Below are 26,363 nucleotides of genomic sequence, written 5' to 3'. Positions count from 1 at the left end.
ATTATTTTATCTATTATGCGCCGCTTTCATTTAATTACAATTAACGAGTATTCGATTAAATGTAATAGCTAAAGTTATTTGTAAATTAATTTTAAAAAGTATCAAATATAAATATATTGAAGTAATTCAATTTTTGGAAAGAACAAAAAAAATTAAATCCTATCAATAGGAATACAATTATAAATTTTTGTTTAAATCATCGACAAATTATTTTCTATGTAACAAAAATATATTCATACCGATCGACCAATAAATCCAATAAATAATCATTCCTATAAAACCTATGTACATCATAGAAATGTTCAATAGCAAAGGAGTATTAAGATCTATCAACTGAAATCAATCCGTGATATTCGATAAGCTTACATTTTGATCTTCTTCGAAGATAATATAATGATACCTCTTTTCCCGTATCCTTTAAATTCAAATAACAAGAAACATACTTTAAGTATACTATAAATCAAGAATGCTTTTCTACGATACATGATCACGCATGTTCATATAATTCAAGATATTCTGTTGAAAATTGTCATTTTCTAAATAGAAATTTAAAAAGAAAAAAAAATACAAAAATAAAATAAAATAAGTATAAAAGAGAGAGAAACAGAATGAAGAGGAGAAGAAGAAGAAGAAGAAGGAAGAAGAAAGAAAGAAAGAAAGAAAGAAAGAAATAATATGTTCGTATTTCGAATTTAAAGGATTCTATCAAAAGAAAATAAATAAAAAAAAGAAAGAAAGAAAGAAAGAAGAGGAGCGGGCGAGGGGTTGCTTGATAAGAAAAAGAAGAAGATAGAAAATTTTCTTTAAATGTACACGTTACTTGAAAAAGCTGTTCGTGACGTGACGATACTCGAGCTTTTTAAAAGAGTTTGATTGTGAATAAAATCTATGAAAATGAGAGAGAGAGAGAGAGAGAGGAGAAGAAAGTGTCAAGTGCAAAACTGAAAGAAGAAAAATAAATATCGAGAATTAACAAAAAAAAAAACTAAATAGTTTTTCATCTTTTTTTATTCTTGTTCTTATGTCTCCTCTTCGGACATAATTTGAAGACTTTGTTTGCTTTGTCTAAGAATGTTTATTCGTTGCAATTATTGACAATATTTGTTTCCACCAATGTTTGATATCATCTATAAATTGTATGCTTCTTTCTTTCCTTTTTTTCTTTCTCTAACTATGTTTTTGCTAGTCTTCTTATCTCTTTCTTACTAACTAGAAATATCAAGAATTACAATTTTTCCTCGAACGATATCTGAGAAAAATGTTTTTACGTTTCTATGAGATATATATTTTGAAAAATTTTTCTACGAGAATCGCATATCTTCTCACAAATCATCTCTCCCTCCCTCCCTCCCTCAATCCCTCCCTCTTTCTCTCTCTCTCTCTCTCTCCCCCTCTCTCTTTTTCAAGCGAATAACGTGAAGAAATGTCGAAAAGCTTTTCAATATGAATATACATATACTTATATATGTATCTATATCATGTGTATTATATGGTTTATCTCGTTGCACCGTACGTATGTAAATATACAATCAACTTCAACGATTCAATTTTAGTTGTTGGTTTTTTCTTTTTTCTTTTTTTATCCCGCAGGCAACTCGGATGTAAAAAAAATTTTTACGAGATGCTTCTGTTAAAAATTGTTCTCTCCGAATACGCTGAAAATATCGTACGTCATCTTAAACGTTCAAATGTGCTGTAACCCAAACTATTATATATTTTGTCTTTCTCGCGTGAAAAGAAATAAGAAAAAAACGAATAAAATAAATAAATTATGAAAATTTCATTGTTCCTATCAAATTTTCCGAAGAAATCAAAATTAATATATTAATTATTAGTTAGATATTATTTATAATTATAAATGAATAAAATAATAATTCGATCCTTATTCTGGCATACAAATTAAAAAATGTATATATATTATAGAAAAAAAAATATATTAAATATTAAATTATATAAATATATATAATAAAGTTTAAAAATACGCAATAAATAATCCCCTCCCTCTCTCCAAATCCAAGAACCCTTTGTTATTTAGCAACTATTTAATTTTTAAGAAAATGAATTTATATTAAAGTGGAAATTCGATGAATAAAATGAATTATCGGATAAATAAATGAGTTGGATTGCGGTCAGTAGTAGGAACAGTTACGATGTCGGAACGTGAGGTGAAAAGTTGATGACTCGACGACAAGGATAATAACGAGAACGAGGATGACAAATAATATGGCGGTTCAAGTCGTCGCATCTTCGGGTCTTCTTCTCAACGCGAGAACGTGGCATCGTAAAAAGAAGTTTTCCAAGCCATCGAGAAGTCTCTTTACGAGGGCCTCTAAACGGCCCAGTGTACCTTCGAAGTTGTGCACGAGCACAACGTCGCCATTACTTCTAGAAAATAAATTGGACCTGATGCTATCTTCTTTTTCTACTTCTTCTTCTTCTTCTTCTTCTTCTTCTTTACTTATGTTAGTATTTTTTTCCCTATTTCTTTCCGCTCGATAAAAGTAGTATCGTTCCGATCGATAGAAAAGAAAAGAAAAGAAAAGAAAAATAAGAGAATATTTCTCGAGATAAAATCAAATTCCATTGTTATAAGTGTACCAGGAGGATGTTTAATTTTCCATAAATTATTTTATCCACGTTTTATTTCATAATATATATTTACGTATTTACATGTGTATAAAACTTCGTTATAAATTATTCAAGAATCTCGAACGGATATAATAAATTATAGAAATTTTTTAATTAATACGAATGATTAAAGTTGATAAAATAAAGAAACAATAAAAATATTAGGACAAAATTTAAATGAAAAATATATACTATATATAAATGATTAAAATGTTCAAAAGATATATTAGAAAAGATCTTAAAGTAATAATATAACAAATAATTGAAGTTAAAACAAACATATTTGAAATTTTCCGTAAGAAGAGTAGAATAAATTGTCGAACTAATATATAACAGAAATTAAATAAAAAGATAAAATTTCCTATATCAAAGTATCATTGAAAGATTCGTAGTGAACTTTAACGACTTTGGAATCAAACTAAAAAGTTCGATCTTAAGTTTATACTTAACAAGGACATGAACAAGTGCTGCAAAGGCAAAGATAATTTTCATGCTCGAACACTTCGTTTAATTTACCAAGGAATAGAAGGAAGAAGGGATACAGAGAAGAAGGGAGGAAGGGCGAAAGGGCGGATGAGTTATCGTAGAGAAATGTCTTTGAGACGACGGAAGTGCATAGTCAAGACGAACCACTAATAACCTATGGGGTTTATTTAGACTAAGTCTATTTAAAGAAAGTCATCGCATTCCGTACTCCAAACACGAGTTGGCGTATGCCGAGATTGCAATACAAAGTGACAATGATGATTCCTTTGAGATTGTATATATATGTCTTCACTTTTGTCTTGCGTGTATGTGTACGTAGTACGTGTTTCTGTAAATATTTCCAGAATTTGACAAAGTCTCAAACACAAGTAAATAAAACATAAAAATGATCCGATACTAAAGAAGGTTTTTCGATTTATTGGATCGACAAATGTACGTTCTTTTTTCTTTTACGCGTTAATTTCCATTTTTTTGGTTATTAATTTAGTTAAATATTTTTCACATTGTTAAGGCTACGAATATTTTTTAATCGAAGTCCATTTTCTCGAGCTGATATCCTCCGTGTTCGTATTTGAAAAATTAATCGGCTGATTAATTTTTAACACAGCTCATTTCGTTTGCAATTAATATTTGCATAGGCAGCCTTAACTCTCGCTTTTTTTTTTTTTTAGACTGTAAATATTATGAGAGATCTTAAACGAGAGATTTTTCATCCTCAGTGAACTATATACCAAGAAAGATCTTCAAATTTTCTCATACCTAACTCTGTTTTTCCATAACATCCTTCTTCTTCTACCTTCCGTTCGATCATATCGAATTTATAAACTTCTGTTTTTATAATAATCGAGATAAGATATTATCTTCTTATAGAAAAAAATGTAAAGAAAATACATAAAATCACCATGTAAAAACGTTCCGATAAAAACTAATGATGGTATATTAATTACACAAAATTATTTCAACCGGAAAAAAGAAAAAAAAAGTGAAAACAATAGAAACGAATAATAAATACAACAAATGTGCCAATCTTTTCGTATGAAAAAACATTTTAATAAAAATTTAACGATTTTTATGCAGTGTATAAAATGAATTCAAGCAAAAACAAAACTAAAGCCAAAAGAAATAAATCATAAATACTGCAATGTGTCTATGAAAAAAAAAAAGAAAACAGAAAAAACACTATTTCGATAAAAAGAAAATTATGCGAATCTTTATGTAAAAATTCATGACCGATATATTATCAGAGAGAGAGAAAGAGAGATAGGGAGAGGGAGAGAGAGAGAATAAAAGTAGAGACAAAAGAAAAGAAAAAAAAAAGAAATTGAAGATGTACCTATTTAATGGGCCTCGAAAACGTGAGAATATATTGCACCGTAAGAATGATATTACACATATAAAAACATGTATACGCATACACGTATACTAAAGAAAAATTGGTAACCTCGGCACGCTGCCAAAAACGTTAGACAACTATCCAGCTGCGCGAAGCTCGTTTTATTCTCGCCGTGTGCCTCTAGGTTTCGACAAACGATGCGTTTATTGCCAGAAAGCTCCGTACCTATCTTTCTCTCTCTTCATTTCTCGAGATTTCCTTGAGGCTTGGAAAAATAACCCAAGAAGAAAAAAAGAAAGGGAAGAGAAAAGAAGAAAAAAAATAATGCATGCTCTCCATCTTACGCTGATGAGGAACGAAAAAATTTATGAAAAAGAGAGAGAGAGAGAGAGAGAAATAACCTCTTTGTAGTTATTGTAGTTGCAGCTACAATTAACGTAGCATATAATAATAATTATTCATTATACCGTTTTTGAATTATTCCCGGTCTTACTCGAGTAGTAAAATGATCCGTGTGTCTGACCATCATACGGGCCTTTACTACTCACGTGCATACAATATATCGTTATGATATTATACAAATTACATGAGAATTAATTTTTTTGTAATTATAATGATTAATATTAATTAATATTATAATACGTTGTAATTGATTAATAACATTTTCCCCTACCAAAAGATTTATTTTGATTTTTTTGTCTGTTTTTTTGTAGAACAACGTACAAGAAATCATTTTGAAAAGAATAATATATTTTAAATGATTGTATATTAACATATCTATCCATCATTCATACATTTAATGTTAAAACTATAAAGAATAGGAAAAAGTTTACACGCTTCGTGATCTTTTGCATAGCATAAGGTTTACTATTTTTTGTATAATACTTTGCTAACCGAGGATGATATAAATTTGACGAGCGAAAAAAGGAAAGAAGCAAGGTTGACGTCAAAGTGTGAAGAAGCACCATAAAGGAAAAGAACCAGCCGTATATTTTTGCGAAATAACCCGTTAAATTTTTCCCTTTTCCTCGCCCGATGCATTTGAATATAAAAAAGAAGGAAGATAAGTATTACGAAAAATACATTGAACGAAATATTGTCAAGAATTTATATTTTTCAATTGAATTATTATTTTATTAATATTGCATGCATATTTATATCTTTTAGAAAACTATGTAAACTCGTATTAATTAATCATTAATTATATATATATATATCTTATTTTTTTCTTTCCAACGTTTGAAAGAAAGGTAAAGAAAGAAAAAAAAAAGACTAGGTTCTTGGAATCAATGAAAATTCGTGACGAAGCTTGGCTTTAATGTCGGTTTTCTCTACAGGTGGTTGCTTCTTTGACACTTTCGATGTCACTGACATCACCACCCATTGATGACTGTTCAACAAACATTACGAAATTGTTGGCAGGAATATTAGAACCACGCGAACCGCGTTACAAATTATTTAAACACGATTTTCAACTCTACTCGCTTGCTAGAGAACAATGAAATTTTATAAATAAAATAATATCCACGTAATTATATGTATTTGTTTTTTTTTTTTTTTACGAAAATATAAAACATACCTCTGCACAATTTAGTGTTAAAAGCTGTTTATAAAATGAGTCACGAACTACTCTCATTTCTTTTGTCAATTGAACCGAATTCGCATCGTGGAATGTAAATAAAAGTAAGAAAGGAAATAAGATAAAATCCGGTTTATGCGATATTATTCTAATGTTTCTATTGTGACGGCGACAAGCATTAGCATATTCACGGTTTCCTTCGCGTTCGTTAAAACTTGGTTTTCAAATTTTCTTTTCGAAATTACGCATTCTCCAAACTATTGGAGATCTCAAATGCGTACCAGAAACTGGAATTACATCCTTCAAATAGAAACTATAATATTTTGGAAGAAAACTTACAAAATACTCCTAGCATATAATTTTTCTAATATATTTTAATATTATATTAATAATTTCCCAAGCCCGGATAAAAAGGAGAGGATTCGAGGGGTGAGGCTAGCAACCTACTCTCGGTAAAAACAATAAATTGTTCCTATAAATATAGCAATAAAAAAAAGCTATTATAACAGGACGACAAAATCCTAATAAAAAGAGGAAGAAGAAGAAGAAAATATTAATAATTAAACAGAATAATATAGAAAATTATGAACTAATATATTAATTCATAAATAATATATTTAGAAGAAAACAAAATCACGAATAATAATTAATTTTTGTAGAATATTATTGTCACTTTTAATATCGGGTTTTCGAAAATTGTCTCAGGATGAAATTATTTATCGTTGAAATAGAATGACAGGACATTTTGAAAGGATACTCGTCGATAATGAGGTGAAAATAATAGACTTGAGAACAAGTATAGAAGGTAAAGTGTATAGAAAAGTTAGTCATTGGACAGGTAGATCGATATTTTGAGCTACCTTGTTTCCCTGTAGTTTTAAATACGAGGAAAATCGACAGGGGAATGGATATTTATTTATATACTAACAAATTTAAATTTTCTATTCAGAAATCTTACAATTATTACATTTCTTCTGACATGGACGCATAATTTATTTTGCACTATGATAATATTTTAATTATTAATTTTAATCATAAGAATAATATTTCTAAGAAAACTTATACAATTTATAAGCATAATATATAAAATCTTATAAGAAAAATATATTTGATTTAAAAAATGATTTAAAATAAGTATCTTAATGCATCATGTATATCAGTACACAATAGTATCTTTGTCTATTATTATTATTATTATTATTATGAAATATATTTCTAAATATATCATTCTTATGGTAAATTTAATGGAAAAATGATTCAATTGAGTCGACTCTTGAAAAAGTTTCGGAAAAAAATTCTTTATCATCTATTCATAAAAAAATTCTATCAAAGGATGATTTATGATACTCTAAGCGAACGATAGATGACAACTACGACGACTATGATGGTATTAGTAATCGTGACGGTATTGGTAGGTGGATTGTACTCCCCTACTAGGGATGCACATTGTCCTGCACAATTTGATTTATCGAACTGGAAACATAGATAACCTTCCTATCGTTTTTGCCTAACCGTATATTATCGAGGATTAATTCATTTTGCGTGAGTGAATGAGTGAGAGAGAAAAAGGGAGAAAAGAAAGATTATTGAAAAATATTTAATTCATTTCTAATTAATTTCATACAATTTATTCGCGTATGGGAAGCGTCTACATTTATTCAAAATAATTTTCTATATATTCATTTATCTATTTGTGAATAAATAAAAATCTTCATAAATTAAAATGAAATTTCAAATTGTAAGTGATTGTGAAAATCTTTTTAATTACTTTTTAAATTATTGAATTAAATAAAAAGTTCTTCGTATTTTCCTACTAGACCACTTCAGAATCGCATAACTTTGGTAATATTAATCAGATCTGGCAATACTTGCGTGCATTTGAAACCTGACACATCATAAAATAATTTAAACAAAAAATTACTAATAAAATATTTAAGATTTAAATTTTTAATGATAATTATTATTTATATAGATTTGAAAAATCATTTTAAAATATCATTTGAATTCGTGAAAGTTAAATTATAAATCGGAATCAAATTTGTTACCTAATGAAAAACAAAGAATTTAATTTTTTTAAATGTATTATATTAAAGATCAAATAGATGGTTCGACTTTAAAAATTAAAAGAAAAAGGAAAAAAAATAAAATAAAATCGATGAACCTACTCGCCTGAAGCAAAGTAAAAAAAAAAGGTAAATCCTTTCCATCCCATTTCGTTTTCTAATCCCCGGAGAATTTCGTTGACGGATATTTACGAGGGGTAGTCGTCACCAAAGACGTGAAAATCTTCTTGAAGTTTTGAATTAAAGCCAAACACTGGATTGATGATCTCTTTCTTTAGAGATGACAGATCCGAGAATATGAAAAGAAATTTTTGAAAAATAAAGAAAAAAAATCAACTTGGCTAATAAAGAAAAAAAAAATTTTAAGTTAGACAAAAATTCGAAATTTTTGAACGCTATAGTTATTATTACCAATTAAACGTTTAAATGTTTTCATTGAAATTGATTAATTCAAATCAAAGATTAAATTGATAAGCAATGGTTTTTGTTTTTTATTGAGTCAACAAACATGGGAATTGTATGAAAAATATAAAGAGAAAATTACATAGAAATTCGGTATTTTACCAAAACTATAATTAACATTTAAGTATAAATAAGTAGATAAGCTCACTGGAAAATCAATTATTAATTCAAGCCAAACACTGAATGAATAATTTGTCCTTCTTTTTTGTTTTTCTTTTCATCCGACAAAGATTCAAAAAAATGTGAAAACAAATTAATGGTAAAAGTTTGACCGGTGAAGAAATTTAAAATTACACAGAAGTGTCGACATCATCGAAATACTTTAATTAACATTTAAATATAAATACACGAAAGAGTATTTTTTCTTTCTCTTGAAATCAATTAATTAAAATTCAACATTTCATTTATGATTTCTACTTTGTTGATCGAAGTAGAGATCCAAAATAAATGAAAACGAATTTGTGACAGGAGTTTAACCAATAAACGAATTTAAAATTATACAAAAATATGACGTTTTCAAAACAGTACGATAAACATTTAAATTTAAATACATGAATACCTATAACATGTGAATAAGTCTCTCAAAAAAGAGATAGAGAGAGAGGAATCGATTCGCGTCAACTGGAGTGCATCGACGTCACCAAAAAGACGCGTGTAGAAGAGAAAAGAGGAAGTGAGTTCTTTGCCAAAGGTCAATGTCTACTAACACCGACGATATTCTCGAGGAGACGTAAGCATTACTGAAGATAGAAAGAAAGAGGGGAATAAAGAAAGAGAGAAAGAGAAAGTTCGTTTACTTTCAAATCCGTCGGACGATGTAAACGCAGTCGAAGATCGACCCTCTTTTTTACCCCAAAGCACATGAAACTGATACATCACAAAGAGGATTATAAATAGAATAAATAAATGTTATCAAAAAAATAACTCAAACATTTTTAGAACTAAATTATCGATCAAAAGTATACTCTTATCAAATATCCTGTATCAAAGATGGGAGATAAATAAGAGGAAATAAAATGTTCGATATTGTATAGATGTCTAGAAATAAAATTATATTACCTATAACGTTGTACCTAATAATTAACGGTGTTCAATTGTTTAACTTATTTTATAAGTAAAAAAAATATCGTAAATATTATTTGAATGATGAAAATAAAGATGTTATAAATAATATTTCAGCATGTCAGTATGACACTGATTAACAATGTTCATTTTGTACATATTCAGAAACAAATTAAATAATATAAAATGTATGTTATAATTGATACTAATAAAACTTTAATATTCATATGATTTTCGACCATAATTCAATGGATAATAAGAAATAAAAAATAAAAACAAAAGCTAAATAAATATCTATTTATTGAACTATTACAAGTATGATTTCAATATGAAGGTTTAGTTTCTCTCTCTCTCTACTTTAACTCTTTATCCTTCTATCTCTTTCACCTTTTATAACATTTTCTTCGATTATGTACACCACATCCCTTTGAACGAACTGCGATTATCGACGACAAAAGAAGGACCACGAAGACGACAAGAAGTTAAAACAAGTAAGGAAAAAAAGAGAGAGAGAGAAATCGAGTCTACAAAGAGAGAATTCCGTCTTCCGCGTTTCTCTTCTGCGATAATGCATTCGAGACCGCAGGATCTCGTCTTTCGCAGCAAAACGAGGACATCTTGCCGCAAACTCTATCTATCTACCTATCTATCTATCTCTCTCTTACACTCTATATATTTCTCCATGTACATATACATGTCCTTTTCCTTACCTATATATATCTACAATTGTACATATACATAAGTCTATAGATATTCATACATAGGAACAATGCAAACCACTGCTATGTAAAAGGTGCCTCACCTAAAGTGTTACGAATCAATCGAATAAATAATTAACAATCATTAAATTGTACATTTGTCATATATATTATTTGTTCAATAAAAACAATGAGGAAATAAGAAGTAAGAATGAGGAAAATAATTTCTATTAAAAAAGAAGAAAAAAAAACAAAAGAAAAATATTATTTAACTGCAATCTTATTATACAAATTATATTACAATTATGCGATTACTTATATACTGTTCTTTTGATAAGAACAATAATAAAAAAGATTTATTTTCTATATAATAATGAAAATGAAAAATATACGAATAAATTTGCGACGCGGCTAATTTTAGAGGAATTAGTTTGTAACGTTTCAAACGAGACACACTGTAAATATGTCTAATGCATGTACTCATATATATTTCGTATAGAAGGGTTGTGGTCATAGAACACGTGCATCCGCGTAGAATCTTTGAATATTGAATTTCTAAACTTAATAAATACACGCAGAGAAAATAGGAGTGAAAGTTAAAAAAAAATACGTGTATATGTATGTATATAGATTATGTCTATTTTAATCCTAGTATTATCAAAGCCTATAAGTTTTTAAGTATTCTTTTATGAAGTAAAGGAAACAATAAAATGAAAGAAGAGAGATGAAAGAAAAAAAATAAAAAATAAATAACAAACTTCCGTATTCCTTGAAAGTATAACGATCTATTACTTATTATAAGATAAGAAAAAGAAGAGTAACGATGGATTGAAAGAATTCCTCCTTACGATGAGCTTAAGATGAGAGCACTTTCTTAGTGCATATAAAATATAATCAACGAAGAGGCTCTTAACTAATATCACTACCACTACTACTACTACTACTAAAAAAAACGATGCTCTTACGCTTTTCGAGGACTTTCGATAGGTTATTAAGCGAGAAACTCTCAAGTATAATATCGCGACACCGTAACACGCTACGTTTATTCGTATTACGTAGTACAACGTATAGATAGATGGGATGTTTTTGACTAACGCGGTAATGGGCGGACAGTAATCGGCATGAAATCAAGTGATTTATTGAAAAATAAACTTAGATTTATCAAATTTGTACTAATGACTATGGAGAGTTTTTTCTAAACTAGAATCCTTAAAAACAACAACGTTGTTTGTCGTTTAATTTAAATCGATCTAATTCAATGAAATTTAATTCCATGATACTCTTGGAATCTCTGTTATGAAAAGATCAGAAGACGTTTAAGGTTATAACACTGAATCGTGCAATGAATATTTTTTTCGACGCACGCACACAAAAAATAAAAGTAATAAATAAACGTGTTATGAATCATCAACTTTCTCGTATAATGTTCTAGAAACTATAATAATTCTTAGTTAGATTAATATTCTATCTCCGTTTTTAAATGGTAACGAAAGAATGAGAAGTAAACGAAGGTTACAAAATAAATATGCATTAAAAAGTGTGAACAAGGTGAGAGAAAAAAGTAAAGATGAGAAAGGATTTACCATTCCTGCGCCATCGCGCGCGTTTCCTCCAACCAACCGGTGCGTCCTTATGTTTCCGGCATTGTCATGGCTCGTTTCTTCCTCTATTTCCTTCTCTTCCTTTCTTTCTTCCTGCTTTTATCACACACTGATATTCGAAAAAAATCCGCTAATTGACGAGAAATTTTTAGGTGTAATATATATCTTGCGACAAATGTTCTAAAATAATTTCTATATAACAAATGACATTTATTCTTCGAATCTAATTACGATAATATTATTTCCTTGATTATATTCTTAAATTAAAACTATTCAGAATGAAAGAATAAAACCGTGAAGAAATACCGTACACGATATATGTAGATTACAATAGACGAATAAACAACACGACGATAATACACAATAATTATGTATACACGCTCGTGGCGCGGGACCGACTGGCTCAGTCCTTCTCGTACAGCTCGTATCCCCCCACTTTACACCACCCACTCCATCATCCTCCCCGCCACAGCGCCACCTGCCCGCCCACCAACCAATCGCGCTTATCGCTCCGTTGCGTCGCGCATCTACTCCCCACCTCACCCCACTCGTAGCTATTTCACCGAAATTTTCATATGTCATATTTTCATAGTGTACACTGCGCACTAAACACTGCACACATTTATATGATATGTATATATATATATATATACGAACGTTTTAAAAGGACTGAATTTTAACGCGAAGTAAATGTTAAAGGTAAGGGTAACTTATTTTCTGTTGGTAATAAAAGTAAAATAAGGGAAAAATTAAAAAAGCAAGATGGCAAATGATTTTCTTTTGTTTTCGCGCGAAAATATAAATTTGTGTGATAATTATTAGCAATTTTTAAAAATCTTCTTTCTTTTTTTCTACGAGATGAATTTTCAATCGATCGACGAGTTTTATTTTTAATCTTTTGAAAAAAAGTAAAGATATATAGTGCATATATTTATTCGAAAAAATCTCGCGTCAATTTTGACCTATTTTATTCTATGATATATAAATATGCATATGTATATATATATATATATATTAATGAGAGCCATAATCTTTTTCTCGATGAACGTCGATTTTTATCGAGCATTATGACGAGTTTGTAAATGCGTAGGAAACGGACGTAAATATATAAGTGTATGCATATATATACACGTGTACCAGATATGAAGACAACGTGTTTCTTCTTTTTAGACGTTAAAATTCATCGGTTAAGTTTTCCAATGCGGAAATAGTTATATTTAAACTTCGGACGAGACGAAGTGTCCATGAGAAGACGATGAAGTAAAGTAGGTAAGGATATCTGTTAAAGTTCTTTAGATTATATAAACCCTCGCTCTGTCTTAACGAAACGCGAAGCTAAGCTAAAAGCTAAACTAAACTAAACTTAACTAAACTAAACTAAACCAAACTCAACTAAACTAAGCTCAAATTTTCACCTCCCACGAATCAAATCTCTCATCTCAATGTTACTATTTATATCGTTCTACGATGAAGATATGATGCCTTGATTCGTGTTAGTTCTATTTAACAAAATATATATTTGTATGTATATATGTATATACCATACACGGTCATTTTAATACGTCTCTGTATGTATGTATGTGTGCAAGTAATTGTGGTAGTGAACTAGGTCATAAAATTGAACAAATTAATTTTGATTCGTTTTGTATTACAATTATCTGTGTATTACAATATATATTATAAATTATATTTTGCGTTACAGTAATCTTTATTATAAAATAAATTATGAAAGTAATGTTTTCTATTTTTTTACTTATTCTTAGTCCACTGTCATAATTATTGGTACATATGCATAAATTATATATATATATACATACATAGAAAGGTATTAAATTTTATCTTAATTATTCTAATTTTCTTATTTTTCATTTGTGGAATCGTTGCGAGCGATACGAGTACTATCAAATTCGACGCTAGGTCGGCACCAAATTTTCTAACTTTATACGAAATATCATGTTATTTTTTTCCTCCTCTCCATTCTTTTTTTGACTTGTTATATTCTAGCTCGTTGAATTTTTAAACAGATCAACTTAAGCTGGTTTAACATTAAACGTACCACAACCGGGGTTCTACATTACAAATTAAAATTCTGCGTTCAATTATTATTATTAATATTTTATCATCATTGTTGTCTAAAAATTGCTTTATTTATTATTTAAATCGATCAAAATTCATCATCATATGCATTCAATTGTACAAAATATAAATTTTCAAAAATTACTATACACAAGTATACATAAATAATAGATTTTTAGTTATTAACTATTGCTTAATAAAGTAAAAATCATTGCACAATTAATCCTGTTAAAATAAAAATAATACTAACAATCATCATCATCAAAGAGAAAATTAATATATATAAATTAATTCTTTGTTTGACTTATTGTCAGTAATTTATGTTCAATTAAATTCAATTCAATTTAATTTTGTTTTCTCTAAAGAGTATTTCCCTTTTTTGTTTTTTTGGAGAAATTTCTCTTATAATAGGGTTTAAAGAAATAGATAAAAATTTTAATTACAAAGAAATCGATTAAGAGTTTGTAAAGCTCCTTATATTTAAAAATTTTAGACGAGCGCTCAAATAAAAATGACCACACGGTTATATCATTACATTTAATGCATTCATTCAAACGTTCGTGCGTGTATATATATATATATGGTTGTATGTATGTATGTATGTATGTGTGTATGTGTGTATGTATGTATGTATGTATGTATGTAAATATATATATATATATATAAGATCAATTATACACATTGTTTATGTACACTGTGAAAAAACGAATGCTTCTGAAGATTCTTGAATCGCACTGTTACTTTCATTCATCGCACCCATCAGGAACTTCGTTTTTTTTTTATTTTTTCACTTTGGGAATGCAAGAATACAACGTTTATAAAATAAACTTAAAATTAATAATAATAATAATAATAATAATAATAATAATAATAATAATAATAATAATAATAATAATAATAATAATAATGTGTTTGGTTTTTTTAATCTTGCAGCTTATCCTATTTTTTAACGTAAAGTAAATAAATCATCGATAAGCATTATTAACTGAAGTTTATATATACCTATATGAATTATTATTATATAAAAAATAATAATAATAAAAATAAAAGATGAACAAAGGTAGCAAAAAATCGATTGTACATAAATGTCAATATATTTACATTATTAAGAATATCACGAACGTCTCTTTAAAGATAAATGATTTTTATATCTTATTAATAATATTTATCATCTTTCTCTCTAATGCGTATCTTAAAATTTATCAATCGAACATGGTTATATCGATAAAGCAACAAATTATAAACGAGAATAAATATTATTAGAAAAGATATTGTTTTTCAGATTAGAACACTTCGGCACCATGTTGTTAATCAAAACTTTTCCCTCCTCCTCTCTCGTCGCCTACACTATCTTTTTAAACTTGCTCACATTTGTCAACAAAAATTTCTTTTTCTTTTCTGTTTTTATTATTTTCTTCCTCCTTTTTTTATTTCAAATAAAATACAAAACGTCATCTTTTGTATTTACTTCAGGAAAAAGAAAATGTTGATTTTCTCGAAATTCGCATACTGTACATATATATCAATATATACATATATATGTGCTCTTGTGTTTATGTATAATAGTGTGAATAATCAATAATTTGTTCGTTTATATAACGTAACTGTCATGATAAACTCTTCTTCAAATTAGACATATAGAAACTTTTTGGTGACATTTTAAGTAGCAGCGAGTCTTCGAGACTCGTCCAAATTCTTTCTCAAATATGACATAAATTCTACTAAGGCTATGGATAATGATTTATCCACAACTTTTTGAGGTATCCAACCCTTTAAATTGGTATTGAGAATCCATGTGAAACGGCATTTTCTACTATCACCGTCTGCTAATGTCTCAGCAGCCCAACAACTTACACCATTTTCACCCCTTTAAAGAAAATAAACAAATAAAATATCAAATATAAAAAATAATTATGAATATTAAAAATTAAAACTAAGATAGATATGGATTCATGAATTTTTTTATGTTTAACTCACCTGACAATGTTTTTTCGACTTGGAAATGATTTCAAGGTCACTGACATACCGCTACTTATGTAATAATTACCAAACTTATTACGGTGTCTTAAAATAATAAAATCTCGTGCACCAATCAGTCCACCACCCTGCGAACCAGTTGCTTGATAAATTATATCTGTGTTCTCGTCGATGTGCTATAAAAGTAATGTAGTAATTCTCGTTAATTATAAGGTAATTAATCTATAATTATTTTTATATATTTATGTAGATAAATTGAGTTAATGAAAATTAATAGGAAAATTAATACCTGCAATTTCCTCGACTCGGTTACAAGTTTATTCCATGTTGGTGATGCTTCGACACCGTCGAACAACCAATTGACGAGCATACTGGCTGGTGCATCCACTATACCCTTAAAAATAATAATTATTTTATTTTTAATATATTATTTTCTTATATTATAAATATAATTTTATAATATATTATATTCTATTAAATTACAAATAATATATTTTTAATAAAAATAATATATTTTTTTATACATATAATATATAATATATCTGTATGTTTTATAATAATATTATAAATTTTACTGTAATTTTCATTATTTTTCCTTCTGGTCTCTTGGTTTGCATATACGAAATTGTATCACCGCACGACATTGTAGTTTCTATTTTCCACTCTTTGGACGTTAATAAGTCATGACTATCTTTTAATAACTTTTTAGCCGTCATTTTATATTCTTCAATCTGAAAAACAAATTTATAAAATAAGACTATACGCATAGTCTTATAGGAGCATTATATGCAGTAGTAACAATTACAAAAGATATTCCATAAATGGTGTCAAACTTTACTCATAATCAGGAATGTGCTCTGAATCATATAATCGAATTTTATTACTTGGAATTATACGTAATAACAATTAATACACTAAACTCACTGGTAATTCTGTAGAATCATTCGAACATTTTTCTATTTGATTATTTTGGGAATCCTTTGAATTATCGTATCCTTTATCACCGAAGAAAAATTTTTTAATAAACTTAACGTTACAAGCATTAAAAATAAAAAATGTCATTATTATATATTCGTAAAAAAATTATTTCAAATAATAAGAAAAATTCATAGGACTGAAATGATTTAAAAAAATATAACTTTTACACAAATTTTATTAACCATTTATAGTTATCAATTATTGCACTTTGTAAAATATCTCACTGATAGTTCAACAGTCAACTAAAAGTAACTTGATTCTTTGATTTCTTTTTATACTCCTAACCAATATAATGACTCATATTACTTTGTTTACCTTTAAAGGTGTTTGATACTTTTTATAACCAACTTTAGCGCAAATTCTTTCTTAAATAATTAGTTACATAATTACACGCAAAAAATTTCTATAAAATCTCTTAAAAAATGTTGAATATAAAATTAACAACAAACCTTATCAGCTGTTAATTTTGATATTGGCTTATGAATAAAGATTTCATTTGCAGTATCCTGTCTCCTAACAAGTTCATCTTCGACATCCGAGTGAGCTGGAGAATCCATTGGTGTATAAAAGTTACGTGGCGGTTCGATCGAACTGTATTGATGTGGATCCGCGGTGGTAGCTTGAATGAGAGGTGCTCTTTCTGCGTTTGACATGTCTGCAAAAAATTTAATAATAAAATATAGATATTGTATGTGTATTAATTTCAAATTTGTGGTTTGAATAAAATATTGTATTCGGGTTTAATTAACTGAACTGACCAGTTACTACCAAACTCTTGTTTGATGTATTTTTATATCACACAGCACGTGTAAGGAAAATACTTCTTTATTCAACTTATCGAATTAGTAACAAAGAAAGTGAATACAACGCACCAAAAGGACAAGAAAATAACCAAGTACTGAAGTAGACGTTCAACTATTTTTATGATCTATCTAGAATCCTAAGACCTTTAGAAGGAGGTAAAAAGTGGGGATAGAATTGTTCCTTTAGTCCAATTCTTCCCTCTTCATCTAACTCTAAATAATAATCTTTTTTTTCGAACAACAGTGTCATTTTTGTCAATAGGTTTATCGCTAACAATATACACATATCAATTCGTTGTTACTCTTTGGAATTTCGTTTGTTTTTTTCTGTTTTCTTTTTTTTCTATTTCGACTTACTTCGTATCCAATTTATAACATGTGTTTCTTGAGGTATCACGCGGAAATCGAAGTACCAAGCTTCTGCCCAAGAAAGAATGAAAGACGTGAGTATCAGTAGAACTTGAAAGACTGGCTGGTTGCATGCTAACCACTGAAATTAATCAAGCATATACAGGTGTTTGTGGAGCTTATTATCATTTGATTATTTTTTTCTTTATAATTACAAATCGAGTTAACTTACGTCGAAAAGAAATACTTTGGCGAGTAAAAAGGCACACGTAGAGGCAGTCGTTAACTATAAACAAAAATTATAGTTTATTTTTATATCGGAGAAAAGATATTTTTATATATGTTACTGGCAAAGTATGAAATGCCGACATTCTACAGAATGCCTAAGCATTGTTGATAATGCCTGGCGTTTTTAGGCAATGTAGGAAATATAAGAATTATTACGTACTTTTCCTAGACATTGTATATAATACCTAGGCACTCTATAGAATGACAAATGCTATTGTGGGGTTGGAGAGCTCCTTCTGTTGATTTCTGGACTTTCTCGAAAAGATAAGGAGAAACAAGAGACGGGCCAGGGTATCATATCAAATCGATTACTTGACATGTTCGTCGCCAAGCGCGATTGCAATGAGTTTCTCCCGAGGTCCAAATTCGATTGTCGGAGCGCCGAAACATAAACAGAGTGATAAGCAGGAAATAGCAGGGATGTAACTCGAGTAGGCACTCGAGTATCGTTTTCCATTCATAACATTCATAATATTCCATTCGATACTTTGATAATTTTCTTTTTGATACTTTGTTATCAGGTCTACCTTTTGTTGCATTCTAAAAAATTTTTTTCCTTTTGTTTCATTCTAAAAACGGACAGAACTTTCCGGTAGACCTAATATTTAATAAAAAAAACTACGACTTATTGTTCCAAGTGTCCGAATTCACCACAAATGTGTTTACAATGTTTCAACGCACACCATACGAGATAGTATAATGCAATATGTTATCTTATATAAATTAGTAAAAAGTATAGTATAATATGTATATTTGTAGTATTTTTATGTTGTATATCCTATATTTATACTTCAATACTGATTCCATTAAATTCGTTTTAAAAATCCACCTGAAAATCGTATTTACTTGAATAAGAAGAGCGTCACCCATATTTGGGTGACGGGGTCCCCACGGAAGCATAACCGTCACCCAGATCTGGGTGACATGGCGACGAACGTGTTAATAATGGACCGCCGACCAAAACACTACATATTTCTACATATTCTCTTCATTTTTCACATTATTTCACATAATTTGTATTGAATATAAAGTATTACTTTTGTTTTCAATCAGTCAATCAATCATATAAAAATAGCATCACAATCTAATTATCTAAATTATCACTAGTTTCTTTCTTAACTCTCTTTGAATTCGTGCGTATTATTTAAATAAAGTATTTTGAATAAATACTACGACTTCTCACTGCTATCTCCAAAAGGAAAGTATGAAAAAAGGTCCTGATAAGATTATTATATAAATAACGTGCATATTTCTCAAAAATACAAATGTTTTTTTGAAAAAATAATGAAAGTGTTCAAAAACGAATCGGATATATATTTCTTACTTTGCCGATTTCTCATTTGGCATTATACAGGATGCCGAGGAAATGTGTGATATATGAATACATTTGCCGGTAACATATTACATAAGTTAATTATTTTTAATCTTTTAAACAAGCATTTAAAATAAAATGCTTAAAAAATATTGTAATAAAATAATTTAAATATTTTTCTAATATCTATTTTATTTTTACTGCATTTAACTTAGAATTTTGTGCACGCTCATTAAATAAATAAAAAAAAATTTTTATTTTATAATTTTGTTATAAATATCAGAATAAGTGGAGAGAATGATTACTTACGGCTACGAAGATCCAATGATTTAAATAGAGCAATGCATAAAAGAGCAACAACACCGTGAACCTGCATATGGCTGCCATCTGAGAAGATGAAATCCGTAAATTTCTGTTTCCTCAGCAAGAATAACGAAATATTACGACGAAATAAATGTCATTTTGTATTTAAATAATCTAATTTCTTTTCTTTCTTTCTCTATGTCTTTAATTGTTTATATTTTTTATGTAATATTAAAAATGTATATTTACCACAATGTCGAAAAGGGACGTTTTTATGTGATAATGTACAACCTGGTTTAAAAATGCTGTTTCCAAATTTTCCCCAGCTATCTGAAGGAACAAGAGGCCATAAATAAAATGTTATACATAAAGTTAATTAATTATTGAAGCATAAAATTGTGATTATAACATAATACATATTAGGATAATTTGAAAATTAGCGCCATTCTTTCACTTTAAAATTTTTATTAAAAATATGAAATTTTATGCAATTAAAAAATATAAATATATTATTCATTGTATTATGTGTGAAAGTTTACTTAATTTATATATTACTAATTTTCTCTCAAATTTCAAACCTTTTTATCAATTATGCAAATCCATAATCAAACATAATGAAATACATTACTCAATTAATTTATGAAATATAACAAACTATTGATTGCATTTACCTAATTATAATATTATCAGTCTTTTCGAATTTCAAGTAAATAAATAAATTGCAAAAGAAATTTTTGGTTGAATTTAACATTGGGTCAAAAATACATTTAATTGTAAGAAAAATCTTTCCCGCGTTTTTCAAAATAATGAAATAAAAAATAAAATAGAATCAATCAAACAATTTTAAATATTTAGAAATAATACTCACCATACTACAAATAAGCCACATAAGCACGGTCAAAAGAAGATCAAATGTTATGAATAAACAAAAGAAACGACGAACATTAGACATCCTGCCGCCTTCCCTAGCACCAGCTATTAGATCTTCGCTAAGAACAATATCGGATGTTCTCGTAATACTTTGTTGCGTGTAAGAACTTCTTTGGGAATTAATTGAACCGCTTAGGATATTTTCCACCGCAGTTCTTAAATTTTGTCTATCATCTTCTTCCATCCTGAGATAATTTTTTGGAAAAATACAACGACGATAACCTGTTGAACACGGTATATAAATTATTTTTATTTTCTAATGTTTTCCTCGATCGAGGAACAATAATAAATCATACGAAACTGTTACCATCTTTTGACGCGACATAATAAATTTCTTTTAAATATGTAACTTTGACAAAATAATTTTTATTCATGCTTTTTATACACTATATGCATGTGTATGTGTTTACACCACGTATTTCCGGTATTAAAATTGATTATTTCAGATTAAAATAAAAGTAACTCTAAACTTTAAATTTACAATTTAGGAGGACGATCAAAGGTCTAAAGGATTTCATTACTGTAAACATTAATTGGAATTTGTTTAGTGTGTGTGTGTGCGTGTGTGTGTGTGTGTGTAGTAAACAAGCAAAAACTTATCTCTAATCGGAAGTATATTCTTGTTATATAGATAACACATATAATAGTTACTTTGTTACATCATTACATTATATGCATTTGAGATGATAAATTCGATACTTCTTTTCTTTTACAATAAATTTGTGCTTTTAATCTAATCATTTGCTTAGTTTAATTATATGAAAAGACATCTGAGTTTTACAAAGAAAGTCATTGTTCCTGCGATAAAGTTAGCACATTAGTATGATACGATTGTAAAAACGATATATTATCCTTTTAATACAAACAGAGATAAATAAACGTTAGGATTATGCCATTTCAAAATGCAACAGTTGATTTTATTGAAAAACGTGCGATACAAGTTTTTGTTTAATAATTTCTATTCGTACCACTATCTTACCCTCGATTAAATTATATCATTGTTTAATTGACAGAAATTCACGCGTCGACATTAAAAGAATAATGTTTAAATTATAAAACGATTGATCTTCGAGTAATCGAAATATCGATCGAAAATGTAAATATAAAAAGAAAAAAGCCAGCGTTGATAAAATAATTTAAGTTATGAAACTGTCATAAACAAGGATGCATTCTAACCTAAAAATAAAAATTCTTACATTCATTTCGGAACGAACATTAATTTCTATTTTGTTTTTATTTTTTTATTTTCATAAACGAACTTTCGTTGGTCAATTTTTCATCGGACTTGGATCACGCACGCAACGAAATTCAATGATAAATAAAAAATAAAATTGTTAATAGCAATTAAGAAGACCCCTCCTTGTTCGTTTATAGATAATACAGAAGAAGAATTTTAAATCGTCTTGTGTGCATATTTATTTCTTTTTGTTCGTACCTTTTAGTTTCACACCGGACCCTCATATATCCAGTCGAGATAATTTATTGTAGCAAGCTTCGTGCCCGCACATTCTAAAACGTTCCTTTTTTCGAAGATCGATCCGAATTTGTCGATCTCGTTGATGTTAACACTTTTCATAGACTCACTTTTCAAGCATTAATAGGGTTCACCAAAGTAAACACACACGCGCATCATACACTGACGATTTAGTGTTAACTAAATATTCCTCCGTATAAGGAAAATGACTTCGACTGATTTTCGCCAGGTGTCGCTAGTGTAGACCGAACTCCTCCGAAGGTAAACGATTATGACCGAATTCTTTTCTTTTTTAAATATATATCTCTTTTAAATATAAGGGTGCTGAAAAGAAAACCATTCAATATTTATATGGTATATAGGATAAGATTGTCTATATCTAAAAAATTTTTATATCTCAGAAACGGTTGACCTTTCGATCTATGTTTACTAAAGATTTTTTACTCAATACAGTGTATCCTATATACCATATAAATATTAAATGGTTTTTTTTAACACCCTGTATATTTAAATATATATCATAATATATATTATTAGAGTGTTTTATCGTTATTAAATTTATAGTATGAACGTATAATTATCCTTCTTACTTTTATAGTAATATCTTTTTCTTTTTTGCATCATTAATATTATGAAAAAATATAATTTTAATATTCTTACAATTTCTTACATTTATATACATACGCAATTAAATTACTATTTTAAAGTCATGTTTATTTAAAAAGCTTGTATTGAACTATTTCCTTCAAGGATTAAGAAATATTATTTTCTTTTTTTTTATATATAACTGTAAAAAATTAAATATATTCCTAGTAACAAATACAGTTAAAACTTACAAATTCGTATAACTTCCTTTCTTATGTCGACTGGTACGATTTGGATAGTATATTTGACTGATCGTACTTTTTTTTAGCTTATCCTTTTTTCCTAATATTAAATATCATCAGATAGGAAGGATTAGATTTCGCAGCGCATCATCTGGTTCTATCTTAAACTCTGCTGATGTTCCTAAATTAAATTGTACAGCAATGCCACCATCTAAAACCAATCCTCCGTCGAAACACAATGATTTTACTGTTAATTTTTTACAAATGTTATATCGTTGTAAAGTCTTTGGAACTGGAAGTACTTTTGTTACCATCATATCTCTTATAGCGTAACAAAGATTTTGTCCTTCTAAAAAGCAAAATTAATATTAAAATAGATATAATAAAAGAAATGTGTACTTCTAATATAATTGTTACACATTGTACCTGGATTAAAATGCAAGCTGTTATTAAACTTAGTACATATTTGATTTATTTCATCATCTGTAAAATTCTTTCGGTCATCAACCAAACTGAGTATTTGTTGTACAAGTTGTGGGCTAATGCTGTTTATTGCCTTGTACCAAGCTGTCGAGCCTGTGCCTGTACTTATACAAAGACCAGAGCTTTTAATTTTATAGAAATTCTCCTCATTATCAAATTTGATCAACAAAGTACTTATCTTCGCTGCCAATACTTCGGCTGCGAATACCTGTGAACAAAATATTTGCGTTACACAAATTAAATTAAATTTGTATTATAAGATATATTAATGTAAGGCTTAAAATAATGTTTAAGTAACGTACTTCATTGAGTGCTAGCCAAGGCAACTTCCTTTCATTTAATTGATCTGAATTAATTGGTTTCAGTTGGTCGTTGGAAAAAAATCTGTTTGTAAAAGATTCTACATTTAAGATAAAAAAATGTATAGAATTAAAATCGTATTTTAATTCAATAATATACCTTTCAACTCCAACAAGACGACCTTCCTCATGCATATGAAAAGGCCGTTCCCAAACTCCTTCACCTTTCAAAGTAGTTCTAATTCTAGATCTCATTAATACATCATATTGTCCTGCTTTTAATAATTTAAAGATTTGCGATATATTTTTGGTATAATAAGATGGTAACATCAAGTAACCCTCTGAGTTAATGGGATTAGAATTAATTCCTATTATGGGCGTTTTGTTATCGAATATTAAGTTAGCGGCCAAAAGGAATGTGCCATCGCCACCAATGGGCAAAACTAAATCAGCCCAGACAACATCGGATCTACTTATGCTGCTTCTAAAAAAGATAAAATATAAAAGATCAATGAATATTTCTAAAATGATTAAAGTTTACTCAACTCACCTATCAACTTTCTTGTATTCAATGTTTAGTTTGTTAAGTACCTTCACTACCTCACTTTCGACATTTTTAGTAGAATGATGACAGGATAACATTGACTCATAGTTGGAACCTCTTCGTAATAATTTATTTTTAAATTCTTCTTCGTTCAAACCAGGCTCTCGTAATTTTTCAAAATTATATCGTGTTAATTTAGAGACTATGAGAACTCTCTTAGGAACAAAACTCGATGCATTTCGTATGAATTCTTTGAAGTTTTTACGATTATACGTTAATTGAGATTGAAGACAAATCTGCTGCAAAGTTCCTAAAAAGATGCAACGATTCTTCATTCACGTGTCTTCTAAGCACGTGTTATATGTTACAAGTCTAAAGGTTAAAGTTCAATCAATTTTTTTACAAGGACTTTTTGTTTTAACAAAGATTTTATTTTTACTAATTTGGTCAACTCATTAACGAAATTAAATACTTTGACACATTCATATGTAAATACATAACCATATTTGTAATACGATTTTATTGATCTGACACAAAATTTATTTAATTATTAATAATATTAGAATGATAGCGATTCTCATTTTGAACATTAACTATTTTATATTTATATAAGATTCAATATAAAAATAAAAATATTAATCGTTGTAGTAAAAAAAAATCGAAAATGTCAAAGTTGTTTATTTATTGTAACTAATAAACCAAAACAGATAAATTGTATATATAAGATATAAGAAAGATAATTAAAATCGGCTTATCGATTATCTAGAATATTATTTTGAAACCGATAACACTTGTGAATTATGAGTTAACAATACATATATGTGTTGTATAATAAAATGTTAACAACAAATTGAGGCAATAAAAAAAAAATAAAAAAATCTCTTTCTCACCGACAGTAGTATTCCGAACACAGCCAAGAAACGTCATCGCACACGCCGATTGACGTGCTCGCGATGTTTTACGAGACTTCTCGTTAACATTAGACTTCTAACAGTAGACTCCTATCGAAATATTTCGAGAGAAACGATGGAAGCGCTCCACGGCGGACACTCGACGAAGTTTTTAACCCTCTCTCCAAAGGTAAGGTTAAACTGATTACATATTACACGCGCCATTTTTACGATTTTGTTTCTTGTTGCTATTTCATCGAATTCGAAATAATAATTAATTTCATATTTTATCGTCTGTGCGCACAATACCTTGCACACAACAAACAAAGTAAGTTCTTTTATCGCAGTTCATCAGTAAACCTTCCATTTATGGGACTGACAATATAATACTACTACGTAGTTGATGGGAAGAACAAAAAAAACGATAAGAAAAATGAAAAGAAAATATTTTAATGGCTTTTTTCGATTCTCATTTCATCGCTACTTTATGAAATCTTTTAAAAGATATCGTTTTGTTTTCAGGAGCGTGTATATAGTCACGTTATTAGAAATATTTACAATGCTTAGAAAAATATTAGGAAATAATTAACACGTTAAAAAATTTAAATATATTTGCGATATTTGCATGTATCGAAAATGGTACGCATAACAGGGTAAATGTTAAGGTAAATCAAAAATTAATCAAATGATAAAACGTAAAATAAATGATCCAACTGTACGGATACACGCTTCGCTTACACTTTATTAATTCATTTGCAATACATTAATTAAGTTTGTTTAAATAGCATCGAGGCTACCTAACGTACGCCTTCGTTTATACTATAGACAATCATCTAACTTAGATCTTTTTCTCACTTTCTGAATTTTCATTTCTTTTTCTTTCTTTCTTTTTCATGCACACACGCAACAAACAAGCACG

General features: G+C 28.4%; 3 protein-coding genes and 1 long non-coding RNA gene across 5 annotated transcripts in view; 1 reads left to right on the top strand and 3 right to left on the bottom strand.

The window, feature by feature from the left end:
- LOC122522581 (diacylglycerol kinase 1) overlaps positions 1–12,343 on the bottom strand; it is an 81,580-nt gene extending 69,237 nt beyond the window's left edge. Inside the window, exon 1 of one of the 2 annotated variants that reach the window (XM_043643779.1) lies at positions 11,895–12,343. The gene's annotated coding sequence lies outside the window, so the exon portion shown is untranslated. The remainder of the gene's footprint in view (positions 1–11,894) is intronic. The other variant, XM_043643778.1, reaches the window with a different exon arrangement.
- Positions 12,344–12,882: 539 nt separating this feature from the next.
- LOC122522585 lies at positions 12,883–17,715 on the top strand. The gene is made up of 2 exons (XR_006305104.1): positions 12,883–13,181; positions 17,446–17,715. It is a non-coding gene; the product is annotated as an uncharacterized LOC122522585 (long non-coding RNA).
- Positions 14,443–22,448, bottom strand: LOC122522582 (steroidogenic acute regulatory protein-like). Its single transcript, XM_043643780.1, has 11 exons — positions 22,363–22,448; positions 20,866–21,149; positions 20,247–20,327; positions 20,004–20,081; positions 18,327–18,380; positions 18,104–18,236; positions 17,393–17,598; positions 16,541–16,696; positions 16,255–16,359; positions 15,966–16,141; positions 14,443–15,855 (listed from the first exon to the last, which is right to left on the bottom strand). The coding sequence occupies exons 2-11, from the start codon at positions 21,109–21,111 to the stop codon at positions 15,648–15,650; spliced, it is 1,443 nt and encodes a 480-aa protein (XP_043499715.1). The 5' UTR covers positions 21,112–21,149; positions 22,363–22,448; the 3' UTR covers positions 14,443–15,647.
- LOC122522584 (NAD kinase 2, mitochondrial-like) lies at positions 22,350–25,678 on the bottom strand. Its single transcript, XM_043643781.1, has 6 exons — positions 25,445–25,678; positions 24,561–24,864; positions 24,171–24,494; positions 24,014–24,095; positions 23,655–23,919; positions 22,350–23,577 (listed from the first exon to the last, which is right to left on the bottom strand). Exons 1-6 carry the CDS (start codon positions 25,479–25,481, stop codon positions 23,345–23,347), a joined length of 1,245 nt encoding a protein of 414 aa, XP_043499716.1. The 5' UTR covers positions 25,482–25,678; the 3' UTR covers positions 22,350–23,344.
- Between the last annotated feature and the right edge of the window lie 685 nt (positions 25,679–26,363).

This window comes from Polistes fuscatus, unplaced genomic scaffold (assembly GCF_010416935.1).
Source record: "Polistes fuscatus isolate 324 unplaced genomic scaffold, CU_Pfus_HIC Scaffold5, whole genome shotgun sequence".
NCBI lineage: Eukaryota > Metazoa > Arthropoda > Insecta > Hymenoptera > Vespidae > Polistes > Polistes fuscatus.
The sequence above is the reverse complement of the archived record's forward strand: the minus strand, read 5'-3'. Positions and strand labels throughout refer to the sequence as shown.